Source organism: Lonchura striata, chromosome 18, assembly GCF_050655825.1.
Source record: "Lonchura striata isolate lonStrDom1 chromosome 18, ASM5065582v1, whole genome shotgun sequence".
Taxonomy (NCBI): domain Eukaryota; kingdom Metazoa; phylum Chordata; class Aves; order Passeriformes; family Estrildidae; genus Lonchura; species Lonchura striata.
Window position 1 is genome coordinate 15,390,552 of NC_140720.1, and position 16,750 is coordinate 15,407,301.

Genomic DNA, 16,750 nt, shown 5'->3' on the forward strand with positions numbered 1-16,750 from the left:
AAACCCCCCACCGGGAGCCCCAAAATTCCCATCAGGGTCCCCAAAATTCTTTCTGGGACCCCCCAAAAACTTCGTGAGACCTCAAAATTCCCTTCAGGACCCCAAACCCACCCCCAGGACCCTCAAAATTCTGGTTGGGACCCACAAAATTCCTCCCAAAACCCCCCTGAGACCATCAAAATTCCCTTTGGGACCCCAAAACCCCTCCCGGAACGCCCAAACTTCCATTTGGGACCCCAAAACCCCCCCTGGGACCTCCAAAATTCCCATCAGGGTCCTCGAAATTCCTCCTGAAACCCCCCAAAACTCCTTGAGACCCCAAAATTCCCTTCAGGACCCCTAAATTCCTCCTGGGACCCCCCAAAACCCCCTGAGACCCCCAAAATCCACTTGAGGACCCCAAACCCCCCCCAGGACCCACAAAATTCTACTTGGGACCCCCAAAATTCCTCCCCAAGACCCCCTGAGACCCCCAAAATTCTCTCCAGGACATCACAAGGCCCCCTGGGACACCCAAAAACCTCTCCAGGACCCCAAAATCCCCCCTGGGACTTCCAAAATTCCCTTTGGGACCCCAAAACCCCCCCTGGGACCCCCAAATTTCCCTTCAGGACCTCAAAATTCCTACTGGAACCCCCCAAAAACTCCCAGAAATCCCCAAAATTCCCTTCAGAACCCCAAACCCTCCCCAGGACCCACAAAATTCCACTCGGGACCCCCAAAATTCCACCCAAAACCCCCCTGAGACCCTCAAAATTCTCCCCAGGACTCCAAAACTCCCCCTGGGTTGGCCAAAATTCCCTTTGGGACTCCAAAACCCCCCCTGGGACCCCCAAAATTCCTATCAGGGTCCCTGAAATTCCTCCTGGGACCCCCCAAAACCCCCTGGGACCCCCAAAATTCTACTTCAGGACCCAAACCCTCCCCAGGACCCACAAAATTCTCTTTGGGACCCCAAAATTCCTCCCAAAAACCTCTTGAGATACCCAAAATTCTCCCCAGGACTCCAAAACCCCCCCTGGGACGCCCAAAATTCCCTTCAGGGCCCCCAAAACCCCACTGGGACCCCCAAAATTCCCTTCGGGACCCCAAAACACCCCCTGAACCCCCAAAATTCTATTTGTCACCCCAAAACACCTTCTGGGACCTCCAAATTTCTCTTTAGGACCCCTGAAATTTCTCCTGGGACCCCAAAAACTCCCTGAGACCCCCCCAAAAACCTCTCCAGGACCTCAAAACACCCCCTGGGATCCCCAAAATTCCCATCAGGGTCCCCAGAATTCCTCCTGGGACCCCCCAAAAACTCTCTGAGACCCCCTAAATTCCCTTCATGACTCCCCAAACCCCCTCTTGGGACTCCCAAAATTCCTCCTGGGATGCTGCAAAGACCTTCCAGAGCCCCCCAGGACCCCCCCAATTTTGGGTCCTCCCCCAATTCGGGGTTCCCCCCGATTTTTGGGTCCCCAGGCTGGTGGCTCATGAAGACGACCCCGACTCGGACCCCGAACTCCCCCCGGATTCAGCCCTCCATGTGTCTTTGGTATCAGAGGCTGGAATTGCAGAGTTGCCACTTTACCCCCAGACGTAATTTTTGATGTGGTTGTGCCACTTGAACAGTATTTGAAATCTGTTTGTGCTCTTGCAGCAGCATTTCCGAACCACAATGGAAATTTAGCCCTTCTGCCTGGGGCTGCTCACAGAATCGTGGAATCCCAGAAGGGTTTGGATGGGAAGGCACCTTTATTTAAAGCTCGTCCCATTCCACCCCTGCCATGGGCAGGGACACCTTCCACCATGCCAGGGTGCTCCAAGCCCTGTCCAGCCTGGCCTTGGACACTTCCAGGGATCCGGGGGCAGCCACAGCTTCTGTGGGCAACCTGTGCTGGACAGCAGCTTTGAAAGGCAGAGTGAAGTACAGCTGGGATTTTTGTGCTGCCCCTAACTTTGAAATTGCCTGGCAAATGTGCCTTTGGGGTTTTTTGGGGTTTTTTGTTTTTTGGTGGGTTTTTTTTTAGGTTTTTTTGGGTGTTTTTTTTTTTTCTTTTTTTTTTGTGACTAAAAAGCTACCTTGTGTTCCTGGAATGTTGCATTCTACCTCTGTTGTTTTCCCAGTAAGTCTGGATCCTCTGCTTACATTTTTTCCTTCGCTTATTAGATGTCGTGGATGTGCTGGCTGTTCTGATGGAGGGCAGTGATGGCTTAGATGAAGGAATTGTGTTCTCTTTGAATGAAGACGTGATTATCCAAACATTTCCCTTCAGTGCTGTTGTCCCTGCTGCATTAGCAGCCAGGAATATGCTGTTGTTTCAGTCTGAAAACGGAACAGGTACAGGGTTTTTTTTTATGTTTTATGTGTCATTTCTAGCAGTGGAGTGAAAGCAGCATCACTTCTACCCTCTTGTAATAATTTTTTACCATTTATCATTTTTTACCTTGAGACATTTTATTATCTTCCCTGCAGGCCGCAGGAGGTTCAGATTCACAGTGCTTTGTGCTCAAGAGGGGCATTGAAGCTCTGTAGGTGCTTCTGCCCTTTTTCCCTGACCCTGAAGAGAAGGGACACTGTCCCTGCATGGACAGTCTTGGTCTGGAAGTAGTTGGCCTCAGTAACAGCGTTTTAAGGGCAGAGCGTGGCGATCAGGAGAGGAAGGTGGTTCTCGTGCCTGTGGGCAGCTCTTCCCGAGAGCAGGGAGAGGGGACTGCATTGTTAAGTAGGAAGTGGATGCGTTTCCCAAGGAAAACTTCAGAAATTGAGCTCCAGGGGCAAACACTGTGAGGTTCTACCACCTCCTTGAGGACATCCTTAAAACCACCGGGGCATCAGCAGGGCTTGGAGTAGGACTGGCCAACCCCAGAGCACCTGACAAAGCCCTCTGTGTGTGTGGCAGTCGAGTAGCACCTGGGGGGTGCTGAAAGTCCCAGTTCTGAGAGAAAATTCTGTTTAACTTGTACACGTTGGCTGGGTGTGTCCCCCCAGTACAGCTCGGTTCTTCTCTGAGGCGGTGCCTGGCAGGGTCTCTCCCTGTTAAGGGCCGGGCGTGTTTTTGGCACAACACAGCAAAGGTGGATTATTTGCTTCAGCAAGAGCCGATGATGTCTGGAGGGTTTTTCAGGTACCTCAGCGGCCAGGAGCACCTGTCTAGGTCACTAGGAACACTTTTTGATCTCGTTCAGTTCTTTTCTGCATGAGGCTGTGTGGGCTGCTGGCAAGGCCCAAAGTAAGGAAGGTTGCCCCAGTGTCCATGCTCATGTCAATAGTTTAATTTATTTGGCTTTTCTAGGAGCAGACGTCGTGGAGGACCTTGGTGCTGTTTTCACTGGCCTCCTGCACTCTCTGAGAGAACCCCTTGCTCCCTGCGTGGCGTTCCAGCTCTGTGACAAAGCTGATAAGTATCCTCAGCTCTACCAGTTTAACCAATACTATAGGCTCTGGATGCCCAAGCAGTCCCAGGAACCTGTGGTATGGAATCCCTGAAGTCACTGAATTCTTGAGCCAGTATTCCTATAAAATCCTCGCAGTCGACAGAGGTTACATTTCCATCAGAAACAGCGTTTTTATTGAGGAGGTAATTCTGCATCTCTTGTTGATCGTGCTGGGGACACACGTTTGCTCCAGGGCTTTTCTCTGTTGACACAAGAGGTCTCTGTGGTGTTTGGGAGGCAATGCCAGGGCTCAGGACTCATACAGAGACTCCTCAGCAGGCACAGCAAAGCCTGGTGTGCGCTGTGGCCTCTGTTTACAGCACCCGGAGTTCCCCCGGGTGGGTGGAGGATCACAGGCCCCATGGCTGGGTTTGGTGAGTTTTTCTCAGCTCAGCAGTGTGAACACTCCAGATGCCCCTGGGGAGACTGCTGGGCAGCTCTGTTCTAGCAGGACTGCACGCCTGTGCTCCCAGAGCCTCAGTTCAGAGCTCATCTCAAAACAAAGGCAGCTGAAGAGATTTTTGTTTCATACTCATCACTGTTTTTCTCTTCTGCTTTTTGTTTCGCTTTAAACAGTTTGAAAACCACAAGGAGGTCAGCCAAGAGCCTCCTGTGGCACCGGATTCTGAATTTGCCACTTTGCTGAAGGGAGCCTGGGAGAGAGGAAGCAGTACCTTCCTGGAAGATGGTGTTCAGACAAAGTGGAGAGACTTGGCTTCCCGGCTCCCCCCACCTGAGCAGCTTTTGCTGGGAGTAAAGCACGTGCTGCTGTACCCGAAACCCACAGTGGAGAACTTCAGCAGATAATACTGTAGTTATGCTTTGTTTACTTTATGGCACAAATTACAAATGACTTGGCTGCTAAAACTTAGGTTCTAGTGCTGTAGCTCTTTTTCCTCGACTTGGCTCTGAGGGCACGCAGCACCGTACAAAACTGCACCTAATTTGTAAACAAACGTCAGTTGTTCTGATTATTGAAGCCGGGCTTTATTCAGTTGAATTTCGAGTGTGTGCTGCGCCCAGGTCCTTTGTACAAATAGGGTACGGAGGGTGGGGGAACCAGAACTGCACATTCCTTGTGATATGTATGGGATTTTGGGGGGGTTAAATAAAAAGGAGATGCAAAATGAGGGAATTGCTTTTAGATGTAACTATTCTTGTCCTAAAGGAGCAAGTGTGTGTGTGTTGAAAGAGCCGCAAGCCTTTAGGGGCTGCAGTTTGTGTGCCCTGTGCTGAGGTGCCCTGAGGAAATGTGTGAGCCGGAGGGAGCCGGGGCCGGGCGGAGGGAGCCGAGGTGTGGGAATGGGCGAATGGAGGCGGGTGCGGGCGGGACTAGGCGAGCGTGGGCGAAAGCGGCCGAAAGGGGCCGAGGAGGCGAGCGGAGCCGAGCTTTGCCGAGTCCAGCCGAACCGAGCCGAGCTCTGCCGAGCGCAGCAGCCCTGGCAGGGCGGGGCGCCGGGAGGGATCCCCTCCTGTCCCTCTCTCTCCCGCTCCATGCTCCTGCCCGTGTTCAGTTACCTCTCTTTCCCCCGTTTCCGTGTCCCCCCCAAACCCGGCTCCTTCCTATCCTGTCCCTGCCCCGCTGCTCCGTCCATTACCCCTCTCTCCCTCCTCTGTGCCCCGTCCCTCTTGCCTCCCCTGCCGGCCTTTAAATCCGAATTATAAATCCGAATGTGAATATAAATATGAAAAATACAAAAATAAAATACATTGAAATGCAGTTTAAAAGAAAAGGTTTTTTCTTTTGGTTCTTGTTGGGTTAGAGGCAGGGTTTTTTTTGTTTGCGTTCTTTTCCGCGCGAGATGTTTCGGGGCATTTGCTACCGAGGACGTTCCGCAGGGGACGGCGCCCGTTCTTTTTTGCCGCCGGCCCCGCCCCGCGGCCCCGAGGCGAGCGGCGGCTCCCGGCGGTGGCGGGCGGCAGTGCTGCCGCCTTGTGGACAGAGAGCGGTACTGCAGCCCCCCAGCCAGCGCCCGGCAAAACCACCGAGACGGGGCGGGAAGGGCCAGAGCGGCCCAAAAACCACCGAGACGGGGCGGGAGGGGTGAGAGGCGGGAGCGAGCGGCGAGCGGGGCGGTGTCTGTGAGTGAGGGGAGGGCTGGAGGCGGCTCCGCGGCGCCGAGGATAGCGGCGGCGCGAGCGGCTTCCTGTCCCACGCCGGCCGCTGGCCGTACGACAACGCATTTGAGACTTTTTGTCCCTGCACGGCCACCGTTCGTATAAGAACGCAGTTTAGACTTTTTGTCCCTGTACGGCCGCCGTCCGTACGAGAACGCATTTCAAGCTTTCTGTCCATGTACGGCCGCCGTCCGTACGAGAACGCATTTCAAGCTTTCTGTGCCTGTACGGCCGCCGTCCGTACGAGAACGCATTTCTAGGTTTTTGTGCCTGTACGGCCGCCGTCCGTACGAGAACGCAGTTTAGACTTTTTGTCCCTGTACGAGCGCCGTCCGTACGAGAACGCATTTCAAGCTTTCTGTCCCAGTACGGCCGCCGTCCGTACGAGAACGCATTTCAAGCTTTCTGTGCCTGTACGGCCGCCGTCCGTACGAGAACGCAGTTTAGACTTTTTGTGCCTGTACGGCCGCCGTCCGTACGAGAACGCAGTTTAGACTTTTTGTGCCTGTACGGCCGCCGTCCGTACGAGAACACATTTCTAGGTTTTTGTGCCTGTACGGCCGCCGTCCGTACGAGAACGCATTTCAAGCTTTCTGTGCCTGTACGGCCGCCGTCCGTACGAGAACGCAGTTTAGACTTTTTGTGCCTGTACGGCCGCCGTCCGTACGAGAAAGCATTTCTAGGTTTTTGTCCCTTTACGGCCGCCGTCCGTACGAGAACGCAGTTTAGACTTTTTGCCTCTCTCTGGACGCCGTCCGTTCGAGAACGCAGTTGATGCTTTTTATCTCTCGGAGGCCGCCGTCCGTATTGGAACGCATTCGTTCTTTTCGGGCCCTCTCCGGCCGCTGTCCGTACCGGAACGGTTTCTGCCTTTCTGTCTCGCGCCGGCCGCCGTCCCCCACGTGTCGCGAGCCCGGCGCCGCCGTGATGGCGGCGAGCGGTGTGACCGGGCCCGGGCTCGCCCTGGAGGCGCTGCTGGAGATGGGATTCGGGACCCGGCGCGCGCGAGGGCGGCGGCACCGCTGGGACACCGAAGGAGTGCCGGGGACAGCGGGGGAGGGCGGGCGGGAGCAGCCGGAGTGGACCCGGTAACGGCACCGGGACCGGGAATGGGATTACTGGGGGGGTGGGGGGGCGGGGGTAGACACGGAAAGGCCCCGGAGACTCCGGGACTCCCGGGACGCCTCAGGCCCCTCCCGCGACCCCTGCAAAAATAACCGGGAGCCCCCCGGTCCCGCAGGGCGAAGGCGCTGGCGCTGACCGGGAACCGGGGAGTGGAAGCGGCCATGGACTGGTGAGAGGGGGACCCCAAAAACACCCCCGGGACCCCCAAAGAAACCCAGCGGGATCCCCGAAAAACAGCCCCGGGACCACCAAAGAAACCCAACGGGATCCCCCAAAAACAGCCTCGGGAATCCAAAAATTCCCTTCAGGAGCCCCAAAAATCCCCCTGGGACCCCCAAAATTCCATTCGGAACCCCAAAACCCTCTCGTTGTTATAAATTGTGACACGGCAATTTGAAGTGTCTTAATCCAATAAAGCAATTTTATTGAAAATAGCAAGCGAGTAAGGCAGGCAAAGCACAGCGCTGGGTTGGGACAGAACACAAAATGTTCTGTCCCAACCTTCCTTTTATCCCCCCCCTTCTCCTTGCAGGCGTGACTCTCCAGATGTAGTCTGAGTCTGGTCGTTGTGATAGCTTCTAAGTCTCTTCTTTTGAGATGAAGCAGGCAGACCAGATACACACACCCAGGACTCTAATCTCAACCTCCTTATCACCTTGTAAGCAAATAAGCATTTCAAAGACACACCAGTACATTCTTATGCAAACCAAGGTAATCGAGCATATCACAGTGAACAAATGATCTTCCACTTATCTCATCGTGATCCCCAAAAACCTCCTGAGACCCCCAAAATTCCCTTCAGGACCCTAAACCCCCCCCAGGACCCCAAAATTTTACTCGGGACCCCCAAAATTCTTCCCAAAACCCCCCCCCTGAGATCCCCAAAATTCTCCCCAGGAATGCAAAACCCACCCCAGGATGCCCAAAATTCCCTTTGGGACTCCAAAAACCACCCTGAGACCCCCAAAATTCCCATCAGGGTCCCCAAAATTCCTCCTGTAACCCCCAAAAACACCCTGAGACCTCCAGAATATCCCTTCAGGACCCCAAAACCCCCCAGGACCTTCAAAAATCTATTTGGGACCCGCAAAATTTCTCCCAAAAACACCCTGGGACCCGCAAAATTCCCATCAGGGTCCCCAAAATTCCTCCTGGGACGCCCAAAATTCCCTTTGTGACCCCAAAAACCACCCTGAGACCCGCAAAATTCCCATCAGGGTCCCCAAAATTCCTCCTGGGACCCCCAAAAGCCCCCTGAAACCCCCAGAATTCTTTTTAGGAACCCAAAACTCCACCCAGGACCCCTAAAATTCTACTCGGGACCCCCAAAATTCCTCCCAAAAAACCCCTGAGACCCCCAAAATTCTCCCCAGGACTCCAAAACTTCCCCTGGGACTCCCAAAATTGCCTTTGGGACCCAAAAACCACCCTGAGACCCGCAAAATTCCCATCAGGGTCCCCAAAATTCCTCCTGGGACGCCCAAAAGCCTTCTGAGACCCCCAGAATTCTCTTCAGGAACCCAAAAACCCCCCAGGACCCCCAAAATTCTACTCGGGACCCCCAAAATTTCTACCAAAAACACCTTGAGACCCCCAAAATTCTCCCCAGGACTCCAAAACCCCCCCTGGGATTCCCAAAATTCCCATTGGGACCCCAAAACACCCCCCAGGACCTGCAAATTTCCCTTTAGGACCCCTGAAATTCCTCCTGGGATGCCCAAAAGCCCCCTGAAACCCCCAGAATTCTTTTTAGGAACCCAAAACCCCACCCAGGACCCCCAAAATTTTACTCAGGACCCCCAAAATTCCTCCCAAAAACCCCCTGAGACCCCCAAAATTCTCCCCAGTGCTCCAAAACTCCCCCTGGGACTCCCAAAATTCCCTTTGTGACCCCAAAAACCACCCTGAGACCCGCAAAATTCCCATCAGGGTCCCCAAAATTCCTCCTGGGACCCCCAAAAGCCCCCTGAAACCCCCAGAATTCTTTTTAGGAACCCAAAACTCCACCCAGGACCCCCAAAATTCTACTCGGGACCCCCAAAATTCCTCCCAAAAAACCCCTGAGACCCCCAAAATTCTCCCCAGGACTCCAAAACTTCCCCTGGGACTCCCAAAATTGCCTTTGGGACCCCAAAAACCACCCTGAGACCCGCAAAATTCCCATCAGGGTCCCCAAAATTCCTCCTGGGATGCCCAAAAGCCTTCTCAGACCCCCAGAATTCCCTTCAGGAACCCAAAAACCCCCCAGGACCCCCAAAATTCTACTCGGGCCCCCCAAAATTCCTACCAAAAACTCCCTGAGACCCCCAAAATTCTCCCCAGGACTCCAAAACCCCCCCTGGGACGCCCAAAATTCCCATTGGGACCCCAAAACACCCCCCAGGACCTGCAAATTTCCCTTTAGGACCCCTGAAATTCCTCCTGGGACGCCCAAAAACTTTCTGAGACCCCCAGAATTCTTTTTAGGAACCCAAAACCCCACCCAGGACCCCCAAAATTCCTCCCAAAAACCCCCTGAGACCCCCAAAATTCTCCCCAGTGCTCCAAAACTCCCCCTGGGACTCCCAAAATTCCCTTTGTGACCCCAAAAACCACCCTGAGACCCGCAAAATTCCCATCAGGGTCCCCAAAATTCCTCCTGGGACCCCCAAAAGCCCCCTGAAACCCCAAGAATTCTTTTTAGGAACCCAAAACTCCACCCAGGACCCCCAAAATTCTACTCGGGACCCCCAAAATTCCTCCCAAAAAACCCCTGAGACCCCCAAAATTCTCCCCAGGACTCCAAAACTTCCCCTGGGACTCCCAAAATTGCCTTTGGGACCCAAAAACCACCCTGAGACCCGCAAAATTCCCATCAGGGTCCCCAAAATTCCTCCTGGGACGCCCAAAAGCCTTCTGAGACCCCCAGAATTCTCTTCAGGAACCCAAAAACCCCCCAGGACCTTCAAAATTCTATTCGGGACCCCCAAAATTTCTACCAAAAACACCTTGAGACCCCCAAAATTCTCCCCAGGACTCCAAAACCCCCCCTGGGACGCCCAAAATTCCCATTGGGACCCCAAAACACCCCCCAGGACCTGCAAATTTCCCTTTAGGACCCCTGAAATTCCTCCTGGGATGCCCAAAAGCCCCCTGAAACCCCCAGAATTCTTTTTAGGAACCCAAAACCCCACCCAGGACCCCCAAAATTTTACTCAGGACCCCCAAAATTCCTCCCAAAAACCCCCTGAGACCCCCAAAATTCTCCCCAGTGCTCCAAAACTCCCCCTGGGACTCCCAAAATTCCCTTTGTGACCCCAAAAACCACCCTGAGACCCGCAAAATTCCCATCAGGGTCCCCAAAATTCCTCCTGGGACCCCCAAAAGCCCCCTGAAACCCCCAGAATTCTTTTTAGGAACCCAAAACTCCACCCAGGACCCCCAAAATTCTACTCGGGACCCCCAAAATTCCTCCCAAAAAACCCCTGAGACCCCCAAAATTCTCCCCAGGAGTCCAAAACTCCCCCTGGGATTCCCAAAATTCCCTTTGGGACCCCAAAAACCACCCTGAGACCCGCAAAATTCCCATCAGGGTCCCCAAAATTCCTCCTGGGATGCCCAAAAGCCTTCTCAGACCCCCAGAATTCCCTTCAGGAACCCAAAAACCCCCCAGGACCCCCAAAATTCTACTCGGGCCCCCCAAAATTCCTACCAAAAACTCCCTGAGACCCCCAAAATTCTCCCCAGGACTCCAAAACCCCCCCTGGGACGCCCAAAATTCCCATTGGGACCCCAAAACACCCCCCAGGACCTGCAAATTTCCCTTTAGGACCCCTGAAATTCCTCCTGGGACACCCAAAAACTTTCTGAGACCCCCAGAATTCTTTTTAGGAACCCAAAACCCCACCCAGGACCCCCAAAATTTTACTCAGGACCCCCAAAATTCCTCCCAAAAACCCCCTGAGACCCCCAAAATTCTCCCCAGTGCTCCAAAACTCCCCCTGGGACTCCCAAAATTCCCTTTGTGACCCCAAAAACCACCCTGAGACCCGCAAAATTCCCATCAGGGTCCCCAAAATTCCTCCTGGGACCCCTAAAAGCCCCCTGAAACCCCCAGAATTCTTTTTAGGAACCCAAAACTCCACCCAGGACCCCCAAAATTCTACTCGGGACCCCCAAAATTCCTCCCAAAAAACCCCTGAGACCCCCAAAATTCTCCCCAGGACTCCAAAACTCCCCCTGGGACTCCCAAAATTCCCTTTGGGACCCAAAAACCACCCGGAGACCCGCAAAATTCCCATCAGGGTCCCCAAAATTCCTCCTGGGACGCCCAAAAGCCTTCTGAGACCCCCAGAATTCTCTTCAGGAACCCAAAAACCCCCCAGGACCCCCAAAATTCTACTCGGGCCCCCCAAAATTCCTACCAAAAACTCCCTGAGACCCCCAAAATTCTCCCCAGGACTCCAAAACCCCCCCTGGGACGCCCAAAATTCCCATTGGGACCCCAAAACACCCCCCAGGACCTGCAAATTTCCCTTTAGGACCCCTGAAATTCCTCCTGGGACGCCCAAAAACTTTCTGAGACCCCCAGAATTCTTTTTAGGAACCCAAAACCCCACCCAGGACCCCCAAAATTTTACTCAGGACCCCCAAAATTCCTCCCAAAAACCCCCTGAGACCCCCAAAATTCTCCCCAGTGCTCCAAAACTCCCCCTGGGACTCCCAAAATTCCCTTTGGGACCCCAAAAACCACCCTGAGACCCGCAAAATTCCCATCAGGGTCCCCAAAATTCCTCCTGGGACCCCCAAAAGGCCTCCTGAGACCCCCAGAATTGTTTCAGGACCCCAAAACCCCCCCAGGACCTTCAAAATTCTATTCGGGACCCCCAAAATTCCTCCCAAAAACCACCCGAGATCCCCAGAATTCTCCCCAATGCTCCAAAACTCCCCCTGGGACGCCCAAAATTCCCTTTGTGACCCCAAAAACCACCCTGAGACCCGCAAAATTCCCATCAGGGTCCCCAAAATTCCTCCTGGGACCCCCAAAAGCCTTCTCAGACCCCCAGAATTCTCTTCAGGAACCCAAAACCCCCACCAGGGCCCCCAAAATTCTACTCGGGCCCCCCAAAATTCCTCCCAAAAACCCCCTGAGACCCCCAAAATTCTGCCCAGGACTCCAAAACCCCCCCTGGGATGCCCAAAATTACCTTCAGGACCCCAAAACACCCACCAGGACCTGCAAATTTCCCTTTAGGACCCCTGAAATTCCTCCTGGGACACCAAAAACTCCCTGAGAGCCCCCCAAAAACCTCTCCAGGACCTTAAAACCCCCCCTGGGACCCCCAAAATTCCCATCAGGGTCCCCGAAATTCCTCCTGGGACCCGCAAAAACTCCCTGAGACCCCAGATTGCTCTTCACGACTCCCCAAAAATATCTGACACCCCAAAATTCCTCCTGGGATGCCCCAAAGGCCTTCCACAATCCCCCAGGACCCCCCCCGCCCCCCCCACTTTAGGGTTAGGGTTAGGGTTAGGGTTAGGGTTAGGGTTAGGGTTAGGGTTTGGGTTAGGGTTAGGGTTAGGGTCAGGTTAGGGTTAGGGTCAGGGTTAGGGTCAGGGTCAGGGTCAGGTAATTTTTGATGTGGTTGTGCCACTTGAACAGTATTTGAAATCTCTCTTCGTGTTCTTGCAGCAGCATTTTCGAACCACAATGGAAATTTAGCCCTTCTGCCTGGGGCTGCTCACAGAATCGTGGAATCCCAGAAGGGTTTGGATGGGAAGGCACCTTTATTTAAAGCTCGTCCCGTTCCACCCCTGCCATGGGCAGGGACACCTTCCACCATGCCAGGGTGCTCCAAGCCCTGTCCAGCCTGGCCTTGGACACTTCCAGGGATCCGGGGGCAGCCACAGCTTCTGTGGGCAACCTGTGCTGGACAGCAGCTTTGAAAGGCAGAGTGAAGTACAGCTGGGATTTTTGTGCTGCCCTTAACATTTTATTGCCTGGCAAATGTGCCTTTGGGGGGTTTTTGGGTTTTTTTTTTTTTTAGTTTTTTTGGGTGGTTTTTTTTTTTTTTCATTTTTTTGTGACTAAAAAGCTACCTTGTGTTCCTGGAATGTTGCATTCTACCTCTGTTGTTTTCCCAGTTAGTCTGGATCCTCTGCTTACATTTTTTCCTTCGCTTATTAGATGTCGTGGATATGCTGGCTGTTCTGATGGAGGGCAGTGATGGCTTAGATGAAGGAATTGTGTTCTCTTTCAATGAAGATGTGATTATCCAAACATTTCCCTTCAGTGCTGTTGTCCCTGCTGCATTAGCAGCCAGGAATATGCTGTTGTTTCAGTCTGAAAACGGAACAGGTACAGGTTTTTTTATGTTTTATGTGTCATTTCTAGCAGTGGAGTGAAAGCGGCATCATTTCTACCCTCTTGTAATAATTTTTTACCATTTATCATTTTTTACCTTGAGACATTTTATTATCTTCCCTGCAGGCCGCAGGAGGTTCAGATTCATGGTGCTTTGTGCTCAGGAGGGGCATTGAAGCTCTGTAGGTGCTTCTGCCCTTTTTCCCTGACCCTGAAGAGAAGGGACACTGTCCCTGCATGGACAGTCTTGGTCTGGAAGTAGTTGGCCTCAGTAACAGCGTTTTAAGGGCAGAGCGTGGCGATCAGGAGAGGAAGGTGGTTCTCGTGCCTGTGGGCAGCTCTTCCCGAGAGCAGGGAGAGGGGACTGCATTGTTAAGTAGGAAGTGGATGCATTTCCCAAGGAAAACTTCAGAAATTAAGCTCCAGGGGCAAACACTGTGAGGTTCTACCACCTCCTTGAGGACATCCTTAAAACCACCGGGGCATCAGCAGGGCTTGGAGCAGGACTGGCCAACCCCAGAGCACCTCACGAAGCCCTCTGTGTGTCTGTGGCAGTCGAGTAGCACCTGGGGGGTGCTGAAAGTCCCAGTTCTGAGAGAAAATTCTGTTTAACTTGTACACGTTGGCTGGGTGTGTCCCCCCAGTACAGCTCAGTTCTTCTCTGAGGCGGTGCCTGGCAGGGTCTCTCCCTGTTAAGGGCCGGGCGTGTTTTTGGCACAACACAGTGAAGGTGGATTATTTGCTTAAGCAAGAGCTGATGATGTCTGGAGGGTTTTTCAGGTACCTCAGCGGCCAGGAGCATGTGTCTAGGTCACTAGGAACACTTTTTGATCTCGTTCAGTTCTTTTCTGCATGAGGCTGTGTGGGCTGCTGGCAAGGCCCAAAGTAAGGAAGGTTGCCCCAGTGTCCATGCTCATGTCAATAGTTTAATTTATTTGGCTTTTCTAGGAGCAGACGTCGTGGAGGCCCTTGGTGCTGTTTTCACTGGCCTCCTGCACTCTCTGAGAGAACCCCTTGCTCCCTGCTTGACGTTCCATCTCTGTGACAAAGATCCCGAGTCCCTGAAAGCTGCTAATTATCCTCAGCTCTACCAGTTTAACCGATACTATAGGCTCTGGATGCCCAAGCAGTCCCAGGAACCTGTGGTATGGAATCCCTGAAGTCACTGAATTCTTGAGCCAGTATTCCTATAAAATCCTCACAGTTGACAGAGGTAACATTTCCATCAGAAACAGTGTTTTTATTGAGGAGGTAATTCTGCATCTCTTGTTGATCGTGCTGGGGACACACGTTTGCTCCAGGGCTTTTCTCTGATGGCACAAGAGGTCTCTGTGGTGTTTGGGAGGCGATGCCAGGGCTCAGGGCTCATACAGAGACTCCTCAGCAGGCACAGCAGAGCCTGGTGTGCGCTGTGGCCTCTGTTTACAGCCCGGAGTTCCCCCGGGTGGGTGGAGGATCACAGGCCCCTGGGCTGGGTTTGGTGAGTTTTTCTCAGTTCAGCAGTGTGAACACTCCAGATGCCCCTGGGGACACTGCTGGACAGCATCCATCCACTCTCTCCATCTACTCATTTGTACCCAGGAATGTAGGAAACTCTGACTGGGGACGGGCAGTAGTTTTGAAAATCATGCCCTAGCCTTTTTCTCTAGGAACGAACCAAGAGAGTGCCCTGAAAGCACCGGAGGGGCTGCAGGGGCTGAAGGGAACAGAAAGGGCTTCCGGCACCTTTTGCCTCCGTTCTCTGCCATTCCCCAAAAGGCGTCGCAGTCCTGGAAGAGGTGTTTGTCATGCAGCCTGCCAAAATAAAGACCTGTAAAATCCTAGCTCTGCCTTTTGTTTAACGTGTTCTTACTTCCTATTTATGTCATCACAGAAAGCAAGGAAGGAAGAAATGTGACTGGTTCCCACTATTGCTCCGTGCAGGCATTTTTAAAGGCTGCTGTACTTCTGTCCTCTTTTTCCACTCCAACCTTGACTTTTCCCCTCCTTTTTCGAGGTCTGCTGCTTTGGGTGTCCCAGGCAGGGCTGGGTTCCTCGGCAGGGGTCTTAGGAGTTGGTGCAGATTCTGCTTTTTGCCATGGTGTATCAAAGTGTGCCAGCAAAAGGACTGTTTTCTCCAGGGGAAAGCTTTCTCTCAATGACCATCAATGCATGTATGTGTTTTAATCGTGTAACCAGGTGCATTAAGAAAAGCCGACACCTGTAGCAGATTTGTGTTGGATCAGTGTCTGTGAGAAGTGGGCTGTGTCCTGGAGACGGAGAGACGCTGTTGGAGAGTGGCAACAGCAGCAGGTGTGAGTTGTTAAGATGATGAGGGCTCAGAACAGCTACAGGTGTGAGTTGTTAAGATGATGAGGGCTCAGAGCAGCCACAGGTGTGAGTTGTTAAGATGATGAGGGCTCAGAACAGCTACAGGTGTGAGTTGTTAAGATGATGAGGGCTCAGAGCAGCCACAGGTGTGAGCTGTGAGGATGATGAGGAGGGCTCAGAGCAGCCACAGGTGTGAGCTGTCAGGATGATGACGAGGGGCGTGTCCTGCCGGGGGAGGTTATTTAAGGGTGGGGGTTTGCCTCAGCCAGGTTTTGCACGGAGCTGCTGGAGGAGTTTGTGGGGGGCTCGCGGGGCTGTCTCCTGGAAGGACGGTGGGCGCTTTGGACAGGGTCCGGGGAATCCCCTGGATACACACTTGGATACGTGGAACATTGCTCAAAGGAGGAGCCCAGGGACAAACCTTTGTGCCGAGAAGCAGCAGCCAAGCAGGTGAGCCGGTGCGCTTTTATAACAGGGACTTTTCCCCTTTCCCTTTGAAATTTCGTCATCCTGAGGTTGAATTGGAGGGGGCAGTCCTGTTGTCCCCCCTCTTAAGGGGTTTGGACTGAGGTAAAAAGCCCCCTTTTGCCATCATTTGAGGCAAGCCGCTTCTTTTCTGTTCTTCTAGGGGACGCAGTTGAAGGGGAGCGCACATTTCTTTTCCCTTGTTGGGGTGAGGTGAGCGCCGGAGCGTGGCGTCAGTGTCGGGGCTTCAGAGGAAGGGAGCTGCAGCCGTGGCAGCGCTGGCAGGGCGGGGGTCGGGCTGTGCCGCTGCATTCGGGGCGCTTCTTCTGCCCCCGGCCCGGCAGCGAAGGGTCCGGCGCGGAGCCCTGCCGGCAGTGCCGGGGCTGGCCGGGGCGGAAGGGGAGCTGGGCGCGGCTGGGCTGCCGCGGGCCCGCCGGAGCCGCGCCGGTGCGAGCCGTGCGGAGCCGAGCGGAGCTTTGGCCGGGCCGGCGGGCGGGGGAGGCGGCGCGGGCGCCGCGCCGGTGCCGGCCGGTGCCGCCGCTCCGTCCGCTCCGGGCGCGGGGCTCGGGCGCCGCCGGGGCCCCCCGGGCCCGGTGCCGGCCCCGCTGGGCCGGGGGCAGCGGGCGGGGGTCTGCTGGCGCGGCGCCGCCTCTTCCTGCCGGAGCCACGCTGCGCCCGGGGCCGGGAGCGCGGCTTCGCGTTCTCCAGCCTTCCTCGCTGCGGTGTTTCTTTAGGGTCTCATCAATGTGTTTTAAGGATTTTGGGGCTATTTTTAGAGCTCTTCTAGGAATATTTAGAGATATTTTTTAAAGGTTCTTTGGGGGTTTTTAGGGGTGTTTTAGGGGCTTTTTAAAGTAGAGTATTTTTATTGTATTTTAAGGGCATTCTGAGGCTATTTTCATGTTTTTGTCGGGGTTTTAAGACATTTTGAAGATGAGGGGTTTTTTAGGGCATTTTTGTGGGTTT

At 53.8% G+C, this 16,750-nt stretch overlaps 2 protein-coding genes and 1 long non-coding RNA gene across 17 annotated transcripts in view; all 3 read left to right on the forward strand.

Annotated features, from left to right (window-relative positions):
- Positions 1 to 1,587: 1,587 nt before the first annotated feature.
- Positions 1,588 to 4,553, forward strand: LOC144247228 (uncharacterized). Of its 3 annotated transcripts, XR_014949398.1 has the most exons (4): positions 1,588 to 1,912; positions 2,156 to 2,326; positions 3,282 to 3,566; positions 4,000 to 4,553. It is a non-coding gene; the product is annotated as an uncharacterized LOC144247228 (long non-coding RNA). The 3 variants fall into 3 exon arrangements; XR_014949399.1 differs by lacking the exon at positions 1,588 to 1,912 and having other exon boundaries at positions 1,944 to 3,113; XR_013340945.2 differs by lacking the exon at positions 1,588 to 1,912 and having other exon boundaries at positions 1,947 to 2,326.
- A 1,683-nt stretch (positions 4,554 to 6,236) lies between these two features.
- Positions 6,237 to 14,832, forward strand: LOC144247229 (nucleolar pre-ribosomal-associated protein 1-like). 13 transcript variants are annotated; one of them, XM_085557039.1, is made up of 6 exons: positions 6,237 to 6,388; positions 6,782 to 6,835; positions 7,199 to 7,324; positions 12,833 to 13,003; positions 13,958 to 14,154; positions 14,659 to 14,832. In XM_085557039.1, exons 3-6 carry the CDS (start codon positions 7,264 to 7,266, stop codon positions 14,680 to 14,682), a joined length of 453 nt encoding a protein of 150 aa, XP_085413165.1. In that variant the 5' UTR covers positions 6,237 to 6,388; positions 6,782 to 6,835; positions 7,199 to 7,263; the 3' UTR covers positions 14,683 to 14,832. The 13 variants fall into 13 exon arrangements, with proteins under 13 accessions (XP_085413165.1, XP_085413170.1, XP_085413163.1 ...); XM_085557044.1 differs by having other exon boundaries at positions 6,238 to 6,388; positions 7,199 to 7,377; XM_085557040.1 differs by lacking the exon at positions 6,237 to 6,388 and adding an exon at positions 6,397 to 6,629.
- Positions 14,833 to 15,398: 566 nt separating this feature from the next.
- LOC144247230 (uncharacterized) overlaps positions 15,399 to 16,750 on the forward strand; it is a 159,113-nt gene continuing 157,761 nt past the window's right edge. Inside the window, exons 1-3 of the mRNA XM_085556466.1 lie at positions 15,399 to 15,426; positions 15,567 to 15,769; positions 15,948 to 15,992. Of these exons, the coding sequence (XP_085412592.1) occupies positions 15,399 to 15,426; positions 15,567 to 15,769; positions 15,948 to 15,992 (276 nt within the window). The remainder of the gene's footprint in view (positions 15,427 to 15,566; positions 15,770 to 15,947; positions 15,993 to 16,750) is intronic.

Bases quoted from the DNA above. Each gene is read 5' to 3' on its own strand.
- LOC144247229 (XM_085557037.1), top strand. From the start codon at position 6,316: ATGCTTTTTATCTCTCGGAGGCCGCCGTCCGTATTGGAACGCATTCGT. The intron at 6,630-6,781 runs GTAACGGCACCG...CCGGTCCCGCAG, and splicing joins GAGCAGCCGGAGTGGACCCG to GGCGAAGGCGCTGGCGCTGA. The intron at 6,836-12,337 runs GTGAGAGGGGGA...GTGTTCTTGCAG, and splicing joins GTGGAAGCGGCCATGGACTG to CAGCATTTTCGAACCACAAT.